The sequence below is a fragment of the Notolepis coatsorum genome (genome assembly GCF_963971535.1).
Source record: "Notolepis coatsorum genome assembly, chromosome: 11".
Taxonomy (NCBI): domain Eukaryota; kingdom Metazoa; phylum Chordata; class Actinopteri; order Aulopiformes; family Paralepididae; genus Notolepis; species Notolepis coatsorum.
This window is the reverse complement of record NC_140175.1, coordinates 4539905-4560750: the sequence shown is the minus strand read 5'-3', so window position 1 is coordinate 4560750 and position 20846 is coordinate 4539905. Positions and strand designations below refer to the sequence as shown.

At 44.6% G+C, this 20846-nt stretch overlaps 1 protein-coding gene across 1 annotated transcript; it reads left to right on the top strand.

Annotated features, from left to right (window-relative positions):
• Positions 1-1710: 1710 nt before the first annotated feature.
• Positions 1711-20734, top strand: eif2b1 (eukaryotic translation initiation factor 2B, subunit 1 alpha). Its single transcript, XM_084324629.1, has 9 exons — positions 1711-2005; positions 4762-4863; positions 9671-9807; positions 10009-10125; positions 11073-11185; positions 11653-11721; positions 13082-13157; positions 16080-16205; positions 18845-20734. Exons 1-9 carry the CDS (start codon positions 1993-1995, stop codon positions 18998-19000), a joined length of 909 nt encoding a protein of 302 aa, XP_084180755.1. The 5' UTR covers positions 1711-1992; the 3' UTR covers positions 19001-20734.
• The last annotated feature ends 112 nt before the right edge of the window (positions 20735-20846 follow it).

Genomic DNA, 20846 nt, shown 5'->3' with positions numbered 1-20846 from the left:
TTATCTTATTATTATTACTACTATTACTATTGTTTTATTGCACAATCGTAGTGGGCATGGCCAACCGCATTTCACTGTATGCCCTGGTATGTATGTGATGAATAAACTCTTGAATCTTGAATCTCTGACTCGCTCCAGTAAACGAGACCCAACGTTGTCTGGGAACCTGGATACAGCCGTAACGCAGAGCTCCCGTACGCAGCTCCCGTATGGACGGCCGAAACCCACACACTTATCTTCAATCAATATCTGAAGAGGAAAAAAATATATAAATAAATCCACTAACCTCCTTACTGTCTTATACTATGAACATTGTTACTCAGAGGCTGCAGTTAGACTGCTGACTTGTCGTACAGAACTTGTAAGTCAGTTAGGATAGAAGCGTTCAGCTAAATGACTAAATGTAGATGTCAAACGTCTTTTCGTTGTACTGTACTGTGCTGTATAACGACAATACATTTTAATCTAATCTATTTCAAATTTGAATTAAAAAAATTGACACAATCATAAACAGCCCAATTTCTTTTTCTTTTTTTAATGATCTTTTTCCCCCTTCTTTTTCCGTTTTTCTCCCCTCCCAATGTTAGTCGTTATGCCAATTCCCAATCCCCTTCCTGGTCGTTGCGCACTCTACCCCCTACCGTCGGTCTGGGAGGGTGGAGACTATCACGTGCTTCCTCCGACACATGTGTAGCCAGCCCACCACTTCTTCTCACCTGGCAGCGCGGACTCTCACTGGGGGAGTGTAACGTGTGGAAGGGTCACACTACCTCTCCCAGATCCTTCCCTTGCTGTGCAGGCGCCCCGACCGAACTGTAGGAGTCGCTGTTTACAACGACCAGGACCCACCCACCGACTTCCCACCCGCTAACACTGCCAATTGTGTTAGTATGGACGGTCGGCCAACCCGGAAGCACCACAGCTGGATTCGATCCCACTGTCTCTGTGGTGGTAGACAGACGCTTAGTCCGCTGCGCTTCCCCGGCCGCGCCCAACAGCACAATATTAACTTGAATATGTAACGGGTTTAGGAATATAAGGCTGATATTTTGTTTGATATCTGTGTCGAAACAACGATACTGCATGGTTGTCAGGGTACTCTCATGTTACACATATAGGCCTGTACTTCAAGTGTATACATATACACTTTATGCACGTATACTTCACCCACTCGTTCTGACATAAGTGGAATCTGCAGCAAACAGGAGATGGAGCGGCCAGCAATGAATCAACCCAGAGGCTGAACCGCCAAACTATATGTTTCCCTCACTGTCCTCACAGCAGTTGCTGTGGAAGTTAGACCGACATACTTCCACGTCAGGCCAACGCGTGGGTTGCAGTACACCAGCCGGACCACTAGGTGGCGGTGCTGCGTTGTGTTCTACAAATGGCTATAATATTTTCTGAATTCAGATTCAGATTCCTTTTATTGTCAGATCATTTGGTACCCTTTACAGCAAACAAATTTGAAATTCACTTAGTTGTGGTTCCTCGACCGTAGCAGCATCCAAAATAAAATAAAATAAAATAGAATAAAATAAAATAAGATCAAATATAAAGATGACTATATACAATTCTTTAAGGAGATCTTTTATTTTTAGAGCATTAACTCTTTGGAATAACCTGCCTCAAAACCTCTGCTGCATTTACAGTAGATTCAATTGTCCTCTACGTCATCAACGCGCGACACGTGACACTTTGCAGGATGATGACACACCCCGTAGTATGATACATGATGCATGATGCGAGCACACCTTTCGATTATAGACGAGACGCACCCTTTTAAACAATTCTGATCCTCTAATATTCTGTTATTGTGAATCGTCCTACTTTAGGCAGTGTTTCCAGGCGGTATATAGACTAAATTAAGAGACTGCAGCCCTGGCTTTGAGCTATAACAACAAGCCATCGCATGTGTCTGGTTTGAGTTCGATACATTTAAATAGATCCATTTCAAACCGAGCTAATAACAACATCTCTTAACTGATCAAAATGAATGAAGAAGGTACGTTATATCTCGGCTTATTTCTATTACATTACCCTGACGTTGGCCATCAAATGTATAGATGTAGCAGTACTGTCATATGACTCATATATCTGTCATATTATGTCCTGATGAATTGAAAATGGGGGACCCTGATGTAAACAAGACGAAAGTCTTTCTCTGGTCTGCATCCCCTTAACAATTGTGTGTATTGAGCCGTACTGTATTGTACCCATTCTGCAATCTGTTAATAACATGTTCAATCAATCAATCACAGATAGATATCTTGCTTGATTGATTGATTGATTGATTGATTGAAAACTTTATTAACAGATTGCAGAATGGGTACAATACACAGTACAGCTCAATACACACAATTGTTAAGGGGATGCAGACCAGAGAAAGACTTTCGTCTTGTTTACATCAGGGTCCCCCATTTTCAATTCATCAGGACATATATGACATACTTGACATACAGATAGTCAGTACTGCTACATCTATACATTTATGACATACCAGATTTGCAAATACAGTACTGTTTGTGATACAGAAGGAGTCAAGAAAGGGGAGTATATACATTTGACGTAGAAACTGTACATTGGAGGAGGTTGGGTACATTGGGATATTGACAACCATACTGGGTAATTTACATTGGAGGTGTTTGGGGGGGGGGGGGAGAAACAATGTATAAACAAGCAAAATTGTACAATTGAGGGGGGGGGGGGGGGAGACACTGTACAAACAAGCAAAATTGTACATTGGACTATTGACAAAACCATACTAGGTAAATGACTGTACATTGGAGGGGGTTGGGTTAGGATATTTACAGGGGCCAGTGTTGAATTGCAGTCTCCCGTAGGTGTCCCTTGAGAGAGGTTTTGAAAGTGGGTAGTGATCCACATTCCTTTACAGCTTTGGGTAGGGCGTTCCACATTGATGTGGCATAATTGCGAAACGTGTTTAGTCCCTTATTTGAGCCGAATCTGGGTTTAACATGATTTGTGGAGCTCCCTCTGGTGTTGTGATCGTGGTATTCACTGACCTTTGGGAAGTATTTTGACATGTACATGGGTACCTTGGTCGTGTAGTGTATCTTGTAGACCAGGCCCATTGCAAGTTGCTGTACTCTGTCGTCTACTCTAAGCCATCCTAGGTTGTCAAAGTGGGCAGGGGTGAGGTGGGTTCTAGGAGTAAGGTCAAGCAGTAGTCTGACCAGTTTGTTTTGAGATGTTTGTAATTTTGTTTTTAGCGCCTTTGAGGTGCTTTGGTACCATGAGGTGCAAGCATAGTCGTAGTACCCCTGAATGAGTGCTCCTGCCAGAGTCTTCAGGGTATTCTTGTTTACCAGAGAGGAGATCCGGTACAAGAATCGAGTTCGTTGGTTGACTTTTTTTATTACATTGGATGCCATTTTGTCACAGGAGAGATTAGCCTCTAGGATGGAACCCAGGTAGGTAATTTCATCTTTCCTTGTGACAATATTGTCACCCACTGTAACTGAGAAGCCGTCGGTCTTGCTGAGTTTGTTATTTGAACCGAAGAGAATGGACTCTGTTTTGCCCATGTGTAATGATAGTTTGTTATCAGCGAGCCATATGCAGATTCTGCCTAGTTCCGAGCTGAGGGTTTTTTCAACCTGTAACTTGTTCTTGTCAGAGACCAGCAGGGCTGAGTCGTCCGCAAACAGGAACAAGTTGCAGTCACAAGCTGACGACATGTCATTTGCATAAATTAGGAACAGTAGCGGTCCTAGTATGCTTCCTTGTGGAACACCACAGCTCACTGTGAGGGGGGGGGGGGATAGGGTACCGTTTACCTCCACCATCTGTTCCCTCCCCTCAAGGTAGGATTGCATCCAGCTCACTGATAGACTATCAAAACCAATTGCTTTTAGCTTGTCAATCAGAATGGAGTGATTAACTATGTCAAAGGCCTTTTGTAGGTCCAGCATGACCATGCCGCAGTATTTGCCCGCGTCCACCTCTTGTTTGATGTGGTCATTCAAATAGAGAAGGCATGTGTCAGTGGAGTGGGATGTTCTGAAGCCAGATTGGAATTCGTAGATTCGATTTTTTTCCGCTAGGTACTTTTCGACCTGTTCGTAGACTATTTTTCCCATGACTTTCGAGATGGAGGTGAGAATAGAAACAGGGCGGTAGTTGCCTGGATCTAATTTGCTGCCCTTTTTGTGCAGAGGGGTCACCCTCGCAATTTTGAAGTCCTTGGGAACGTGTCCCTGTTTTATGGAGAGGTTTATTATGTGTGTGATGATTGGGGTGATAGCGGCTGCTGAGTCTCTGAGGAATTTGGAGGGGATGTTGTCGTGGCCAGTGGCCTTGTTAGGTTGGAGGGCGCTCAGTTTATTGAGTACCTCATCTGTTGTTACCATTTCCAGCTTTTAGTCGTCCTTGCGGACCCCTAGGTTTTTGTAGTAAGCTACTATGTGTTCTACCCCATAAAGCCCTGAGTGGGAGGGTAGTTTGTTTACCAGTGTTGTGGCTATGTTTGTGAAGAAAATGTTTAAGTAATTGGCTACATCCAGCTTGTCTGTGATGAGCGTGTTGTCCGTTTTTATGTTTATGTTTGAGAATCTGGTTTTAAGTTTTTTTACTGCATCCTAGTTGATTATTGAGTAATTTCCAAAGTTCACATGGTTTGTTTTTGTTTTCCTCAGTTTTGTCATTGATGAAATTCTTTTTTGCAGTTTTGATCATGGAGTTTACGCTTATGATCATGTCCCACATCATGTGTGTTCTCCTCTGTCTCTCCCGTGTCAGAACTGGTGGAGTATTTCAGGACATGGATGAGAAAAGACCCAGACATGGCGTCTGCAGTCGCTGCCATCCGCACTCTGCTCGAGTTCCTCAAGAGAGACAAAGGTTTGCTGCTCCTCCTCCATTCATCTCCAAACCAGTTGTACTCTGTACTGACAACAAGATCACTCGCACACATCGTCATCACTACACTACACACCGAATCTGATGGTCCTTCCTAACTCGGTTATGATCAATGTTTATCATCACGACTACATGACTTCTTCTGAATCTGAGCCAGACTGTCACATCAGTAGTAGTAATAAGTTAACCCATAGTCTAGTCTACCCATATAACTCTGTATGATAGCATGTACAATAGTGCGGTATATGCCATATATATATACACACACTATATGTTTATATTTATATTTTATATATAGATATCTGTCTGAATATACCTGCATATAATTCTCCCCTAATATACCTTCTTACACACCTGCACACAACCAACTCTGTATGATAACATGTAGAGTAATGCTGTTGTATATACATTTATGTATTTATTCTTACTGTATATATATCTATCCACATCTGTCTGTACATACATGCATATAATCCTTGTTATATATCTGTAGATACTATATCTATATCTGTACATATCCCTTACCTACTCTTACTAGTTACACTGCTGGCCAGTATGACTTATTACCATAGTGTCTGTATACCTGTATCACTGTACATATTGTAAACTAAATCAAATCAAATCAAATCAAATTTATTTATAGGGCCCGACAACACACGTTAATGTCCCCATGGGCCGTACAGATCTTCTTTAAACAAGTCAAGAAGACAACATAACAATAAGTCAAGAACAGAACAAGAACACAATAGGGTCCAAACATTTTTTAGATGAATGCAAATAAATGAAAGAATGCAAGCACTCCCAGACATACCCCACGCGAAGGTAAGGAAAAACTCACTAAAACCTAACAATAGGGAAAAAAGCTCCACAGGCAGTGTGGAGGAGAGAAACCTTAGAAGGGCCATTCAAGGGGGGATCTCCCTTCTTAGATGTTGGTGATAGTAGTGTTGCAGACGGACAGTTGGTAAGCATGCACTCATGTGTGTGGTGAAACACAGATGAGTGCATGCAATAGCAACTGTACATTTTGAAAAATTAAAGATAGAGCTAATAGCGATAGCAACTGAACATTTTGAAAGATTAAAGATAGAGTTGATAGCAGATCTATTTGAGGCACAGGGGCGGCGCAAAGAGGGTCACGTCCTCCCCGTCTTAGTCACGGGACATTCAACACTCCGGTCGTTGCTCAGGGACAGCCGGAGACAGGGAGATAGGGGGTGGCGCAGAGAGGGTCGCGAACTCCCCGACATCATCGCGGGACATCCGGCACTCCGGTCACCACTACGAGACCTCCGGAGACAGGGGGGCACGCAGAGGGGGTCGCAATCTCCCGGCCTTCGTCACGGGACGTCCAACACTCCGGTCAACACTCCAGGACAGCAAGTCATAGGAGGACAGGGAGACGGGACAGGCGTTAGACAGCTCATGAGATTGTAGTAGGCGGACATAGCAATAGATACAAGTGGTAGGCATATATCGCTGCTGTCGGGACAAAACCTCATAACTCCAAAAACCCAACTTTTCAGCAGATGAAAAAAACTAACACAGATTTGAGGGTGAATAGAGTTAAGAGGTTTAGACAGATGATCGGTTTAATGCTTTCCCATTGTTTAAACTTTGTAAAACCCACACACACATATGGAGGATGATCTACGGAGTTGATTTATATAATAAAATAAAAAATTCAAAAAATGGAGTTATGAGGTTTTGTCCCGACAGCAGCGATATGTGAATGGAGTAGATATATGAAGTAAGCGTATTATGTGAATAGAATAGAAGTACTTAACCCAGCAATGAAACCGCGTTGACTGTTAATCTGTTAACAGTCTGTTAATCAGTTGACAGGACCACAGACAGACGGCGGTGAATAACTGATCCAAGGCCTCGGAGGTGCATGTAGTGGATGAGTCGGTCGCAGTCAACCAGCACCTGCTAACGGGTCTGACCCTGGTTAGTGCGGCTGCCTGTGGACCCTATGGTCACGGGTTCACAATCTCTCGGTTACAATATTATTAATACTACAACTCTGTCCATACATCTGAGTGATTAGCACTATTACTCAGTAATACTATAGTAGTACTACTGAGTACAGTAGTAGTAATATATTTTATACCCAGTTTAATCACCTGTTGTACATTGTATATTACTATCACACTTTACCTTACTTTGCACTCATGGTTGGACGTCAAACTTCTTTTCATGGGACTGTACTTGTACTGTGCTGTAGGATGTAGGGCGGGGCGATAAATCGATGTTATCGATGAATTCGAATTCATGATTTAGGACGATGTTTAAAAATGAAAATCGATTTTCACAAAAGTTTTATAAATTTTTTTAATAAAAGAAAATAATAATTTCAAGAGTCACCTTTTTATTTGACAAAAAGTGATGTTTGGTGAAAGTTAAATTTGCACTTTATTAATCCCAATAGGGAAATTCATTCTTGTTTGATGATCAAGAAGAGGCACCTTTTATTTGTTTTAAGTGAAGTTTGGTGAAAAAGCAAGTTATTGCACTATTAATCCCAATAGGGACATTCATCTTTGTTTGATCAAGAGTAACCTTTTATATAACTATATTTATATAAAAAAAAGTGATGATTGGTGAAAGTTAGGTTTGCACTTCATTCCCAATAGGGAAATTCATCTTGGTTTGATGATTTTTTTTGTGTCAAATAAAAACAAAGCTTATTTGAATGATTTCCTTGGCGTTTCTAGTTTAGTCTAGAAAAAAAATCGATGTAAATCGGACGTGGTGTGAAAAAATCTGAGATTAAATTTTTAGGCCATATCGCCCCCAGTCCTAGTATGATGACGATACATTTGAGTCTAATCTACTCCAAACTAACCTCCCTCCCCAGGGGAGACCATCCTGGGTCTGAGAGAGAGCCTGAAGTGGGCCACACACTAACTAACCTCCCTCCCTCCCTCCCTCTCCAGGGGAGACCATCCTGGGTCTGAGGGAGAGCCTGAAGTGGGCCACACACTAACCTCCCTCCCTCCCTCCCTCCCTCTCCAGGGGAGACCATCCTGGGTCTGAGGGAGAGCCTGAAGTGGGCCACACACTAACTAACCTCCCTCCCTCCCTCCCTCTCCAGGGGAGACCATCCTGGGTCTGAGGGAGAGCCTGAAGTGGGCCACACACTAACCTCCCTCCCTCCCTCCCTCTCCAGGGGAGACCATCCTGGGTCTGAGAGAGAGCCTGAAGTGGGCCACACACTAACCTCCCCCCCTCCCTCTCCAGGGGAGACCATCCTGGGTCTGAGGGAGAGCCTGAAGTGGGCCACACACTAACCTCCCTCCCTCCCTCCCTCTCCAGGGGAGACCATCCTGGGTCTGAGAGAGAGCCTGAAGTGGGCCACACACTAACCTCCCTCCCTCCCTCCCTCTCCAGGGGAGACCATCCTGGGTCTGAGGGAGAGCCTGAAGTGGGCCACACACTAACTAACCTCCCTCCCTCCCTCCCTCTCCAGGGGAGACCATCCTGGGTCTGAGGGAGAGCCTGAAGTGGGCCACACACTAACCTCCCTCCCCCCCTCCCTCTCCAGGGGAGACCATCCTGGGTCTGAGAGAGAGCCTGAAGTGGGCCACACACTAACCTCCCTCCCTCCCCCCTCCCTCTCCAGGGGAGACCATCCTGGGTCTGAGGGAGAGCCTGAAGTGGGCCACACACTAACCTCCCTCCCTCCCTCCCTCTCCAGGGGAGACCATCCTGGGGCTGAGAGAGAGCCTGAAGTGGGCCACACACTAACCTCCCTCCCTCTCCAGGGGAGACCATCCTGGGTCTGAGAGAGAGCCTGAAGTGGGCCACACACTAACCTCCCTCCCTCCCTCCCTCTCCAGGGGAGACCATCCTGGGTCTGAGGGAGAGCCTGAAGTGGGCCACACACTAACTAACCTCCCTCCCCCCCTCCCTCTCCAGGGGAGACCATCCTGGGTCTGAGGGAGAGCCTGAAGTGGGCCACACACTAACCTCCCTCCCTCCCTCCCTCTCCAGGGGAGACCATCCTGGGTCTGAGGGAGAGCCTGAAGTGGGCCACACACTAACCTCCCTCCCTCCCTCTCCAGGGGAGACCATCCTGGGTCTGAGAGAGAGCCTGAAGTGGGCCACAAACTAACCTCCCTCCCTCCCTCCCTCTCCAGGGGAGACCATCCTGGGTCTGAGGGAGAGCCTGAAGTGGGCCACACACTAACCTCCCTCCCTCCCTCTCCAGGGGAGACCATCCTGGGTCTGAGAGAGAGCCTGAAGTGGGCCACACACTAACCTCCCTCCCTCCCTCTCCAGGGGAGACCATCCTGGGTCTGAGAGAGAGCCTGAAGTGGGCCACAAACTAACCTCCCTCCCTCCCTCCCTCTCCAGGGGAGACCATCCTGGGTCTGAGAGAGAGCCTGAAGTGGGCCACACACTAACTAACCTCCCTCCCTCCCTCTCCAGGGGAGACCATCCTGGGTCTGAGGGAGAGCCTGAAGTGGGCCACACACTAACCAACCTCCCTCCCTCTCCAGGGGAGACCATCCTGGGTCTGAGAGAGAGCCTGAAGTGGGCCACACACTAACCTCCCTCCCTCCCTCTCCAGGGGAGACCATCCTGGGTCTGAGAGAGAGCCTGAAGTGGGCCACACACTAACCTCCCCCCCTCCCTCTCCAGGGGAGACCATCCTGGGTCTGAGAGAGAGCCTGAAGTGGGCCACACACTAACCTCCCTCCCTCCCTCTCCAGGGGAGACCATCCTGGGTCTGAGAGAGAGCCTGAAGTGGGCCACACACTAACCTCCCTCCCTCCCTCTCCAGGGGAGACCATCCTGGGTCTGAGGGAGAGCCTGAAGTGGGCCACACACTGCCTCGAGGGCGTGGACTCCTCCGTGGCCGTGTCCTCTGGCGGAGAGCTGTTCCTGCGCTTCATCAGCCTCACGTCACTGGAACACCAGGTCTGGTGACATCATCATCATCATAATAATAATAATAATAATAATAATAACTGGACTTTGAAGAAGTCTTTATTCGTCATGCAGTGACACACACACACACACAGGAACACACACATGAACAATTTCTTTTTTTGGGTCGCCGATGAAATTGAGTCTGCGCTTGTCCCTCATCATCACCACCTCCATGTTGTCTCGTCTCAGGACCTGTCCCGCTGTAAGAAGGTGATGGAGGAGCGAGGGGAACTGTTCCTGGAGAAGATCTCGCTGTCCCGGACCAAGGTGGCCAAGCTCTGCCACACCTTCATCAAGGACGGAGCGGTGAGTTCATGCCCAGCTGTCGAGGCCCCCCTTCCTCCCTGCTGGGCACAGTGCTTTTTTATTTTATTTTTTGTATCATTCCATTTGGGCTGTGGGGGGTGCTTAATGTCTGAAGGAGTCGACAGAAGGCTTCTTGTCCTCTGCAAAAGCATGCAATTGGTCCACTGATGGATACATCTTGATATTTGTCTGGTCTGGTGTTCAGTTCAGTTCAGTTATTTTTTATTTCGGGTTTTGGACACATAACAACGGTCATTTCATAAATCACCAAACTTTTACCAGCTGCTATTGCAGCATTGTCCAATGGTCCGAAAAGGGCTGAAGCACTAGGCTTGTCGGGCCCTACCCCTGAAGACTTATGTTCTTTTTTTTATTTGTTTTTATTTACATACATACATAGTAGATACATATAGTACACATTACAGTGTGTTATTAGTGTGTTCATTAGATGGTGAAATCCTCTTTCAGTGCCTCTGTGCCTGTTTTCGTAGGCAGTTAGCCTCTGGTATGTGTGTCATTATTAGCGTTAGCCACGCTTCTAGGCCTCTTTTTCTTTTGGAAAGAATAAAAAAAAACTTCGACACGCTGCCCGGGAGGAGCGGGTATCAAACAGGGAACCTTTCCGATTACCAGACGACCAGCTCTACCTCCTGAGCCACTGTGGCCCCCATACTGTAAATATTTACTTTTAACGACCAGGCCAACTTGGTGATTCCTGTTCTCTCTCATTGACCCTGTGTTGTCCCTCTCTCTGTCTGTCTCTCTCTCTGTCTCTGTCCCCCCTCTCTCTGTCCACCCCTCTCTCTCTCTCTCTGTCCACCCCTCTCTCTGTCCCCCTCTCTCTCTCCCTGTCTCTCTCTGCCCCCCCTCTCTCTGTCCCCCCCCTCTCTCTGTCCCCCCCTCTCTCTCTCTCTCCCTCTCTGTCTGTCCCTCTCTCTCTCCATCAGAACATCCTGACCCACTCGTCCTCCAGGGTGGTCCTCCGGGTTCTGGAGAAGGCCGTGGCTGAGAAGAAGCGTTTCTCCGTCTACGTCACGGAGTCCCAGCCAGACGCAGCAGGGTGAGCGGCGGAGACGTCACCGGCCTACCGTCCATCTCTTTACTGTTATCTTTGCCATAAGGAGGACAATGAACAGCTTTCTGCCCATAGATTCATTATGTATTCAGTTTGGGAATATTCCACACTAGCTATAGCTAGCATCTTCATCACAACGTTTCATTTTCACATCAAACCTTTATTTAAACTCGAAAGGCGACTGAGGTTTCCCTCATTTACACGTCACGTCGATGTAAAATATAAAATCACGCGGCATATAAAAGCCGAACAATAAGACTAGGCATAAAGCAAGAATAACAAATCAATTAAAACACATACAACTTGATTGACAAAGGTTCGGTGACGTGAAGTGGGCGGGGTGTACAAGCTGATTGGTCTTCATTCTGAAGAAACACGCACACATGCACGTCACGCGCACACACACGCACACATGCACACACACACACACTGAACACTGTGCTGTTCTCCAGGAGGCAGATGGCAGAAGCGCTGCGGAAACTCAACGTTCCGGTGACCGTCGTCTTGGACGCAGCTGTGGGGTAAAGATCATGTGATATATTATTAACCCTTTCACTGCCACACCACAAAGGGTTAACCGGTTCTGTATAGTGAAAGGGTTAACCTTCTGTAGTGTGGTACTAGTGAAACTTCTGTAGTGTGGTAGTGAAAGGGTCAACCTTCTGTAGCGTGGTAGTGAAAGGGTCAACCTTCTGTAGTGTGGTAGTGAAACTTCTGTAGTGTGGTAGTGAAAGGGTCAACCTTCTGTAGTGTGGTAGTGAAAGGGTCAACCTTCTGTAGCGTGGCAGTGAAACTTCTGCAGTGTGGTAGTGAAAGGGTCAACCTTCTGTAGCGTGGTAGTGAAACTTCTGTAGTGTGGTAGTGAAAGGGTCAACCTTCTGTAGCGTGGTAGTGAAACTTCTGTAGTGTGGTAGTGAAAGGGTCAACCTTCTGTAGTGTGGGGCGGCCAGGTGGTGCAGTGGGCAAGGCACTCACCACCAATGCTGGAGACGCTGGGTTCGCGTGTTCGATCCCAGCGCTCCACATTGTTTTCAGTTTGGCTGGTCGTCCGTACTAATACAATTGGCAGTATTAGAGGGTGGGAAAGCTGATGGGTGGGTCCTGGGCGTTGTAAACAGAAAAATACTCCTACAGTTCGGTCGGGGGGGCGCCTGCTCAGCGAAGGAAGGATCTGGAGCGAGGTAGTGTGACCTTCCACACGTTACACTCTCCCAGTGAGAATCTGAGCTGCCAGGCTGGCTGCCGGCTGGCTGCACATGTGTCGGAGGAAAACATGTGACAGTCTCTGGCCTCTCGGACCAACAGTAGGGGGGGGTGCGCAACAACCAGGAAGGGAGTTGGGAATTGGCATAACGACTAACAGTGGGATGGGAGAAAAATCGAAAAAAGAGGGGGGAAAAAGATAGTAAAAAAGAAAAAAAATACTTCTGTAGTGTGGTAGTGAAAGGGTCAACCTTCTGTAGCGTGGCAGTGAAACTTCTGTAGCGTGGCAGTGAAACTTCTGTAGCGTGGCAGTGAAACTTCTGTAGCGTGGCAGTGAAACTTCTGTAGCGTGGCAGTGAAACTTCTGTAGCGTGGCAGTGAAACTTCTGTAGCGTGGCAGTGAAACTTCTGTAGCGTGGCAGTGAAACTTCTGTAGCGTGGCAGTGAAACTTCTGTAGCGTGGCAGTGAAACTTCTGTAGCGTGGCAGTGAAACTTCTGTAGCGTGGCAGTGAAACTTCTGTAGCGTGGCAGTGAAAGGGTTATTTATGATCATGATGAAGTGAGACACGCAGCAGGTTCCTTGGTGTTGTTTATACAGCTCTTGTCTCCTCCTCTTGTCTCCTCTTGTCTCCTCCTCTGTCTCCTCCTCTGTCTCCTCCTCTTGTCTCCTCTGTCAGGTACGTCCTGGAGAAAGTGGACCTGGTCATCGTCGGTGCAGAGGGGGTCGTGGAGAGCGGGGGGATCATCAACAAGGTGCATTCTGGGAGAGAGTATAATGTTGTCACCTGACACACACTGGTGGAGAGACTCGCCGTGACAACCGTTGTCGAGTGGCAGCCTGATCTCGCTTGAAATATGTAAATAAAGTACTTAATCGACCACAGGAAAAAAAGGTACATAATGTACGTTATGTATGTTATAGCCATACGTCATATGTACGCTTATATAGAGCCATTGGAATAAGCTCCCACAACATCTTACTGTAGCTGGTAACAAATCTGGCTTCAAAAGGAAACTTGGAGAAAGCAGTTATCAAGAAAGAAATCAGACTAAGTGTAACCTGAATTGTATTGTATTGAGACCTTGAGACCTTTTTTTACTGGTTTGATTTGAACTTTGTTCACAATCAATAATTAAAGTTAAATGCATCAATCTGGTGCACTTTGAGAGCAAAATAAAGAGGCCAGATCTATGATGAACTTTGTGCTCAAAACACAAAATCGACTAGAGCGTACATTTGAGCCACCAAAGAAATGAAGCAAAAGTGGTTACCTGTGTTGAACTGGTTTATTTTTTAGAAAATAAATAAATATACTGGATTACTATTACGACTACTACCAATGCCAATACTACCGATACATCCCTATTGGAAAACTTTATATTAAATTTTATTTATTTATTTTTTATTAAAAAAATATTTTCGGGACACCAGGGCCCCGTTCCCCGTACCTGGCTAACTGAGTTAGCCGGATAATCTCCAGCATAGCCTGACTTAAGCCAGACCTTTCCATTCCCCGACGCTCGATTGTCTAAATCACCATGACAACAGATCAAAAAGTTTGAGCCTGGTCAAGAGCAGGGTTAAGTTCAGTTAGCTGGATGAACCATGGCCACGCCCCCGCAAAGAAATGGCAGCTCGCTTCCTGAAATATTTCTCACAGTCTAGAACCATTATACCATTCTGAATTATGTTTTTGTGCTTCGTTTTCCTAGAGGGGGCTTTTGAAATGTATAATAATAGAACTAAATGCTCTATATATATCTATATATTGAGCCTATAGATTTACTTTGTCCTAAATAAAATAATGCACGTCATATACGGCGCTCGGAGTCGCGATACACGCTGCATGTGGTTATTTTAATAACGGCGCATTGCAAATGTGAATCCCGCAGGGATATTTTTAATGAATGAAACCTATCGGCCGTTTGGCTCTGATTAGTTTCATATATTCTCCGCTGTAGATTTGCTTAACGGAGCGCCCGGATTGTGTTTCATTCAAGCATAAAATTGAAGTGTCTATGCGTGGATTGTGGTTTTTGTGTGATATTGTAACTGGGATTAAAATGTCTGATGAGATGCGCTGTTTGACGGATTTGAGAAATTGAATGAGCCGTTGACGTCACATTAATGCATTTGAGAATAAAGAGATAAAACTTCATTCAAAAGAAAAATATTCGAAACACGGGTTTCTTGTCCATTGATGGATACACAATGAATATATCCCGTCTGGCACAGTGGTCCAACGGCTAGTGCTCAATCCTGTCAACCAGGCGACCCGAGTTCGAAACCCTGCATTTCCAATATAATTTTTTTGGAATATAATATTAATGATTATACGCAAAAGTAGCCTAGTTTTAAGTTAAAATATTATAAATCTACATGCATTGAGGATGTCATTCTTTATATAGCTCTCAACGTGCACCAAATCGATGTATTTACATTGCAAAAAGAAGAAAATGACTAGAAGGGGGATTCGAACGCGGGTCGTCTGCGTGAAAGGCAAAAGGACAAACCATCACACCACAGTGCAGATAAATAAAACATCCACCATACATCAATCAATGGATAAGAGAGCCGTATCCTTATTCTGAAACAGTTGAACTAATTATTTTCGCTAGCAAGATCTCATTTGATTATTCAATCCATAAACCTACTGCCAGCAGGAACGTTTAAAGAAATATAATCTGATTGATTGGGGTAATGAGGGATTTAAAATTAGCCTATAGATTATGCATTTAACTTGTCGGCGAGGCTATTGAGCCGCCTGCAATCTGTTAATAAAGTTTTAAAACAATCAATCAATCAATGCCGTTAGAAGATCAGGATTTCTGCTATCGACACCTGCTGTCTTTTCAACTGAAGCGGCCGCGTGCAATTATCCAGAGTCTCAAGTCTGGTTCGAGTTAACGAGACTGAATCAGCGTTCGAGGAACAGGAAAATCCCGGCTTCAAACATCGGGTTAACTGAATCTGGATAATGGGACTCTTGATCGACTTAGTTGAACCAGGTACGGGGAATAGGGCCCAGTCTAGGTAATTAATGGGAAACACTAGGGCTGTCCCCGACTAAGGATTTGGATAGTCGACTATGATTGGCCAAAATTTGTCATTAGTCGACTATAAAAATAAAAGTATAATATATATATTTTTCATTCCATTTGGGCTGTGGGGGTGCTTAATGTCTGAAGGAGTCGACTGAAGGCTTCTTGTCCTCTGCAAAAGCATGCAATTGGTCCACTGATGGATACATCTTGATATTTGTCTAGTCTAGTGTGTTCATTAGATGGTGAAATCCTCTTTCAGTGCCTCTGTGCCTGTTTTCGTAGGCAGTTAGCCTCTGGTATGCGTGCCATTATAGCGTTGGCCTCTTTTCTTTTGGAAAGAATGATACAAAATATTTTTTTTAATAATTAATAAAAAAAAGAAAATTGTATTAGACTAAGAGGTTGGCTACGGCTCCTTTCGACCGATTAGTTGACTATTCGACTAATAGGGGTCAGCCGCAGGAAACACTGAGCTATAACATAACGTACATTATGTACCAGTTTTCCTGTGGTCGATTAAGTACGTATCGTGAGGACGAGACCGCGCTGCGAGTGGATGAAGAGTGAAACTGCCGTCGCCGCTCGTGCTGCTGGTCTGAACGTGGCGTCTCTCTCCTCCGTCTCCCCCAGATCGGGACCTACCAGATGGCCGTGTGCTCTAAAGCCCACAACAAGCCCTTCTACGTCGTGGCGGAGAGCTTCAAGTTCGTCCGGCTCTACCCACTGAACCAAAAGGACGTCCCCGACAAGTTCAAGGTATGATCAGATAAGATAAGATAAGATATTCCTTCATTGATCCCCTTGGGGAAATTCAGGCATCATAGCAGCATGGGGGAGGGGGGGGGGGGGTACATGTAGTAAAAACAAGCAGTGTAAACAATATAACAAACTGAATATCTAACTAACTGAAATATACAGTATCACATAAGGTGCAGTATGCATAAGGTAGTGTCCTTTTTTAGGTTCCTAGTAGTTGTAGTTGGATGTCTGGCAGCAGTCCCTGTCCACTGATGGCCGCTGGTATGAAGGACTGGCCGAGGCGGTTAGTTGAGTGTCGGGGGGGAATGAGTCTGTGGCTGAACGTGCTTCTCATCTTGATTTTATTTTTTACTTCTTTTTTAGAATACCGTTTGAGTAAATCTTTTTGGTAAGAATATAGGACAGGCACATATAAGCACTATGCTTCAGTCTGTACCTTTTCAGTCACTACCTTTTCAGTCACTGTAAAAATCAAATATTGATAAATGATGGTGTATATTGTATTGTTTTTTGTATTTTATTTCATTATTTTTTAAACAAACATATAAACAAACATGACAACATAAAATTAGATATACAAGCATTAATTAACAGTGCACATCCAGTTAAATCACCATTTTTAAATAAATGTCTTATACAAGATATACACCTAATATCTGCTATCTAATACCCTACACACATATGCTCTCGCTCGCTCCCCCCCCCCCCCGGGCCCCCCCTTGGATAATCCATCCAATATCATTCGCTCCTAACCAGGCACTACAATTATATGCTAGCTTTTATTCTCTCCACCACTTCTGACCACATTGTAATTTTGGATTCAAGTCTGTGGCTGAACGTGCTTCTCATCTTGATATTTTTTTTACTTCTTTTTTAGAATACTGTTAGAGTCTAAATTTTTGTATTTTTTTGGTAAGAATATAGGACAGGCACATTCTGTACCTTTTCAGTCACTGTAAAAATCAAATATTGATAAATGATGGTGTATATTGTATTGTGTGAGATGATGACTGAAAAAATTAACTACTACTACGTTCACAGGACTTTGTTTTGTAGATGAAATGCACATCATCAAAAATCACCACGGTCGAAAACTCAAGGGGTGTAAAGTACTTGAGCAATTGTACTTCGTTACAATACTTAAGTACTGTTTTTGGGGATTTGTACTTTACTCAAGTATTATTAGGTTTGTATACTTGTACTTTTACTCAATTACATTTCAGAGAAAAAAAAACACTTTACTCCTTACACTTTAAATGCAGACCTACAAAGTACAAAGTACAAATCTCGCAGGTCCAACCATTTAATTAGTATATTTGTTTCTCTGGCCAAACTAACGTTAACGTTATTAATCCTGCGGCCGCACTTTATTTAAAAACAGCCAATCAAATCCCCATCAATGGAAAATTAACCCGCCCATACCCATGCTGATTGGTCCTTGTGCAAGACTAGAAAGCGGGGATCTTTGATTAAACACCTGCTATCAGAAGAATAGACAGTCAGAGTGACGAGCTACAGAAGATGGCCACGAGTGATGAGAGGATGAAACGGAACATTTCATTGCCCTGGAATAAAAAAAATTAAACGTTTTAACTTTTTAGTACTAGGAAAACTCCAACATTTTGGGAAATTAGCTTATTTGCCATCTACCCTGGAGTTAGACAGATAATTTTTTCTTCTCTGTGAGTGCATTAGGCTTAGGGAACAGCCGCTCTGTTAGTGTAGCTTAGCTTCATCACTGGAAGTGGGTCAGACTTGTACCCCGACGTTCCCTACAGTGCCCTACAGTCACGAAATACACTCCAAATACAACTCCAAAACGTTCCTATAAACATGTTGTGACCTGTGTATTTACCACATGGAGAAATAAAAAATAATTGAATTCGACAATTACGTTTTCTAAGCAAATATACTCTGAACTATTTATTCCCGAACCACTCCTCTCGGGGCGCAGTCAGTGATTTCAACGTGACGCCGTGTTTGTTTCCATTCTCATTTTATTCAAAGAATCCGAACAGCTTGAAGTTTATGGATACCATGACTTAAAATCCTCTTACCTTGACGATTAAAAGCCTCCCCAATTTAGAAAACAGTTGATATGCTGCTAGCTAACGGAGCTAACCAACAAACAGAACCGGGCGGACACTAAAGCAAATAACGAGGGCGACGTCTATAGCAGCGGAAATACGTTTATTTTGTACATTATATTTAGGTTAGTTGTAACGTTAGATAATGTACAAAATAAACGTATTTCCGCTGCTATAGATGTCGCTCTTTTATTAACTTGAGATTAATTTAAATAATTTAAAGCATTAAAATAAATTAATCTAGATTAATCTATGGAGTGAAAAATCTTCAACGTTCTGAACGTCTGACATGAAGATGGAACACATTTTTGTTGTTAATGATTTATATTACCGGTAGTTCATACAAGACATGAATCTAAATATACTTTGTGTTGATTTTACATTAATTCCATGATTTTACTAAATATCTGTTACAAGCTTCGGTCTTAAGTAGAAAAATGCTATCTCTAATCTAGATTAATTACAGAAAATTGTGAGATTAGTAAAAAAAATTATTATCCATTGACCGCACTAATTTCCCCTCCCCCTCCTCCTCCTCCTCCTCTGCAGTACAAGGCCGACACCCTGCGCTCGGCCCAGAACCTGTCTGAGGAGCACCCCATGATCGACTACACGCCGCCCTCCCTCATCACGCTGCTCTTCACAGACCTGGGCGTCCTCACGCCGTCGGCCGTCAGCGACGAACTCATCAAACTTTATTTATAACAAGTGCCTCGCAATTCACACATAAAATAAAAACACCACTGGAAAAAAAAAATAAGAGGAACTTGATAATCTTTGTACATTTAATATTTGCAAGTCAAAGGTATAACTTTACAACGTATAGAAAACTGTACTACAACTGTGTTGGCTGACTGATGTTGTAATGATGCATTTAAATGGCATTTCCTTGTTAACCCTTTATCTGCCAGGGATTATTCTGATCTTATACCGTCCTCTGCCAGCTCTATTTGTCTATGGAGATGTTCCCCTTCTTTGCAGGGCTATAACTTTTTAAATTGTATTGCTAAATTGACATTACTATGGCCCATTCAACATCAAGTATCTATCGTTTAGGATGTAGCAACGTTCTACTTTTTCATTCACACATTCATACTAAAATATGGTCTAAAGTATAAATATGTTTTATCGTTGCAGCATTCCATAGAATGTGAGTTATAGCCACAAATACATAATTAGATCATCAAATATAGTTTGATACCGATTGACGTCAGATAAAAAATTTCAATTGTACAAGGTCCTAAACGTCATGCCTCATCATCTGCTGGAGGGGGGGGGGGGGGGGGGGTTATAAGTCCGTGGCTGACGTTAAATGATTCATGTAGTATGGGCGATATATATATCAGAGCAGATTATACGGTTAATAATAATCAGACACGCTGAAACTCACCACGGCTTCCTCTGACCGTTGGGTGATCAGCGTGGAGCAGAAAGATCGCTATTATGGGATGTTGATATATGCAATCCATTTCCAGGTTGTATAATACTATATGTGTCCAAATCATGTTTATCGAGTTATTTGCAACCGATCGATGTCCAGTGTATCAAGATGGAGTCCCGCTAGCGATAGCGAGTGCCCGGACGAAATATGGGCGAGCACCACTTCCGGCGCATCACTTCCGGTTTTGGCGATTCGCCGATCGGCCACCAGATGGCGGTCTTGAACCGTTGGAGAGTTGAGAGGAGAGCTACAGGAGATCTCAAGTCTCCGTGGGTGAAATATGATTGCCATGACAGATTTTTGAAATATTGATCTCAAAGACGCTGTACGACGTCATTGGCAGATTACGCATGGGGGAGAATGACGTGTTAAGTCCTTGGCGATTAAAGGGTTAAAATAAGTGATAAATAGCTACATTCCGACAGCCATCACTGATATAAAGTGTCTGGTCAGTAACGTGGGTCTCCACTCTGCAGTAAACACAAAATACATTTCCTGGTACCCTGTTCCCACTTTATTCAATCAGGAGAGAGAACCCTAGAAGTGCTTTGAGAAGCTAGTAAAGGGCTACATCTGCTCCTCCCTCCCCATCAACATGGACCCCCTGCAATTTGCATACCGCCCCAACAGGTCCACGGAGGACGCCATAGCCCATGTGCTGCACACAGCAGCATCACACCTGGACAAGAGGCAGGGGAACTATGTGAGAATGCTATTCATCGACTACAGCTCGGCATTCAATACCATAGTCCCCTCCATACTCATAGCCAAGCTCAGGGACCTGGGCTTGAACTATGACCTCTGCCAGTGGATCTTGGACTTCCTGACTGGCAGACCCCAGGTGGTGAGAGCAGGCAACTGCACCTCCTCATCCATCACCCTCAACATAGGGGCCCCCCAGGGCTGTGTTCTGAGTCCCCTCCTCTACTCCCTGTACACACACGACTGTGTGGCTCAGCGGAGTAGCAATACAATCATCAAATTTGCTGACGACACAGTGGTGGTGGGCCTGATCTCTGCCAACGACGAGAGGGCCTACCTGGAAGAGGTCAAGGTCCTGGCGGGATGGTGCCAGGAAAACAGCCTCTCCCTGAACGTCAGCAAAACAAA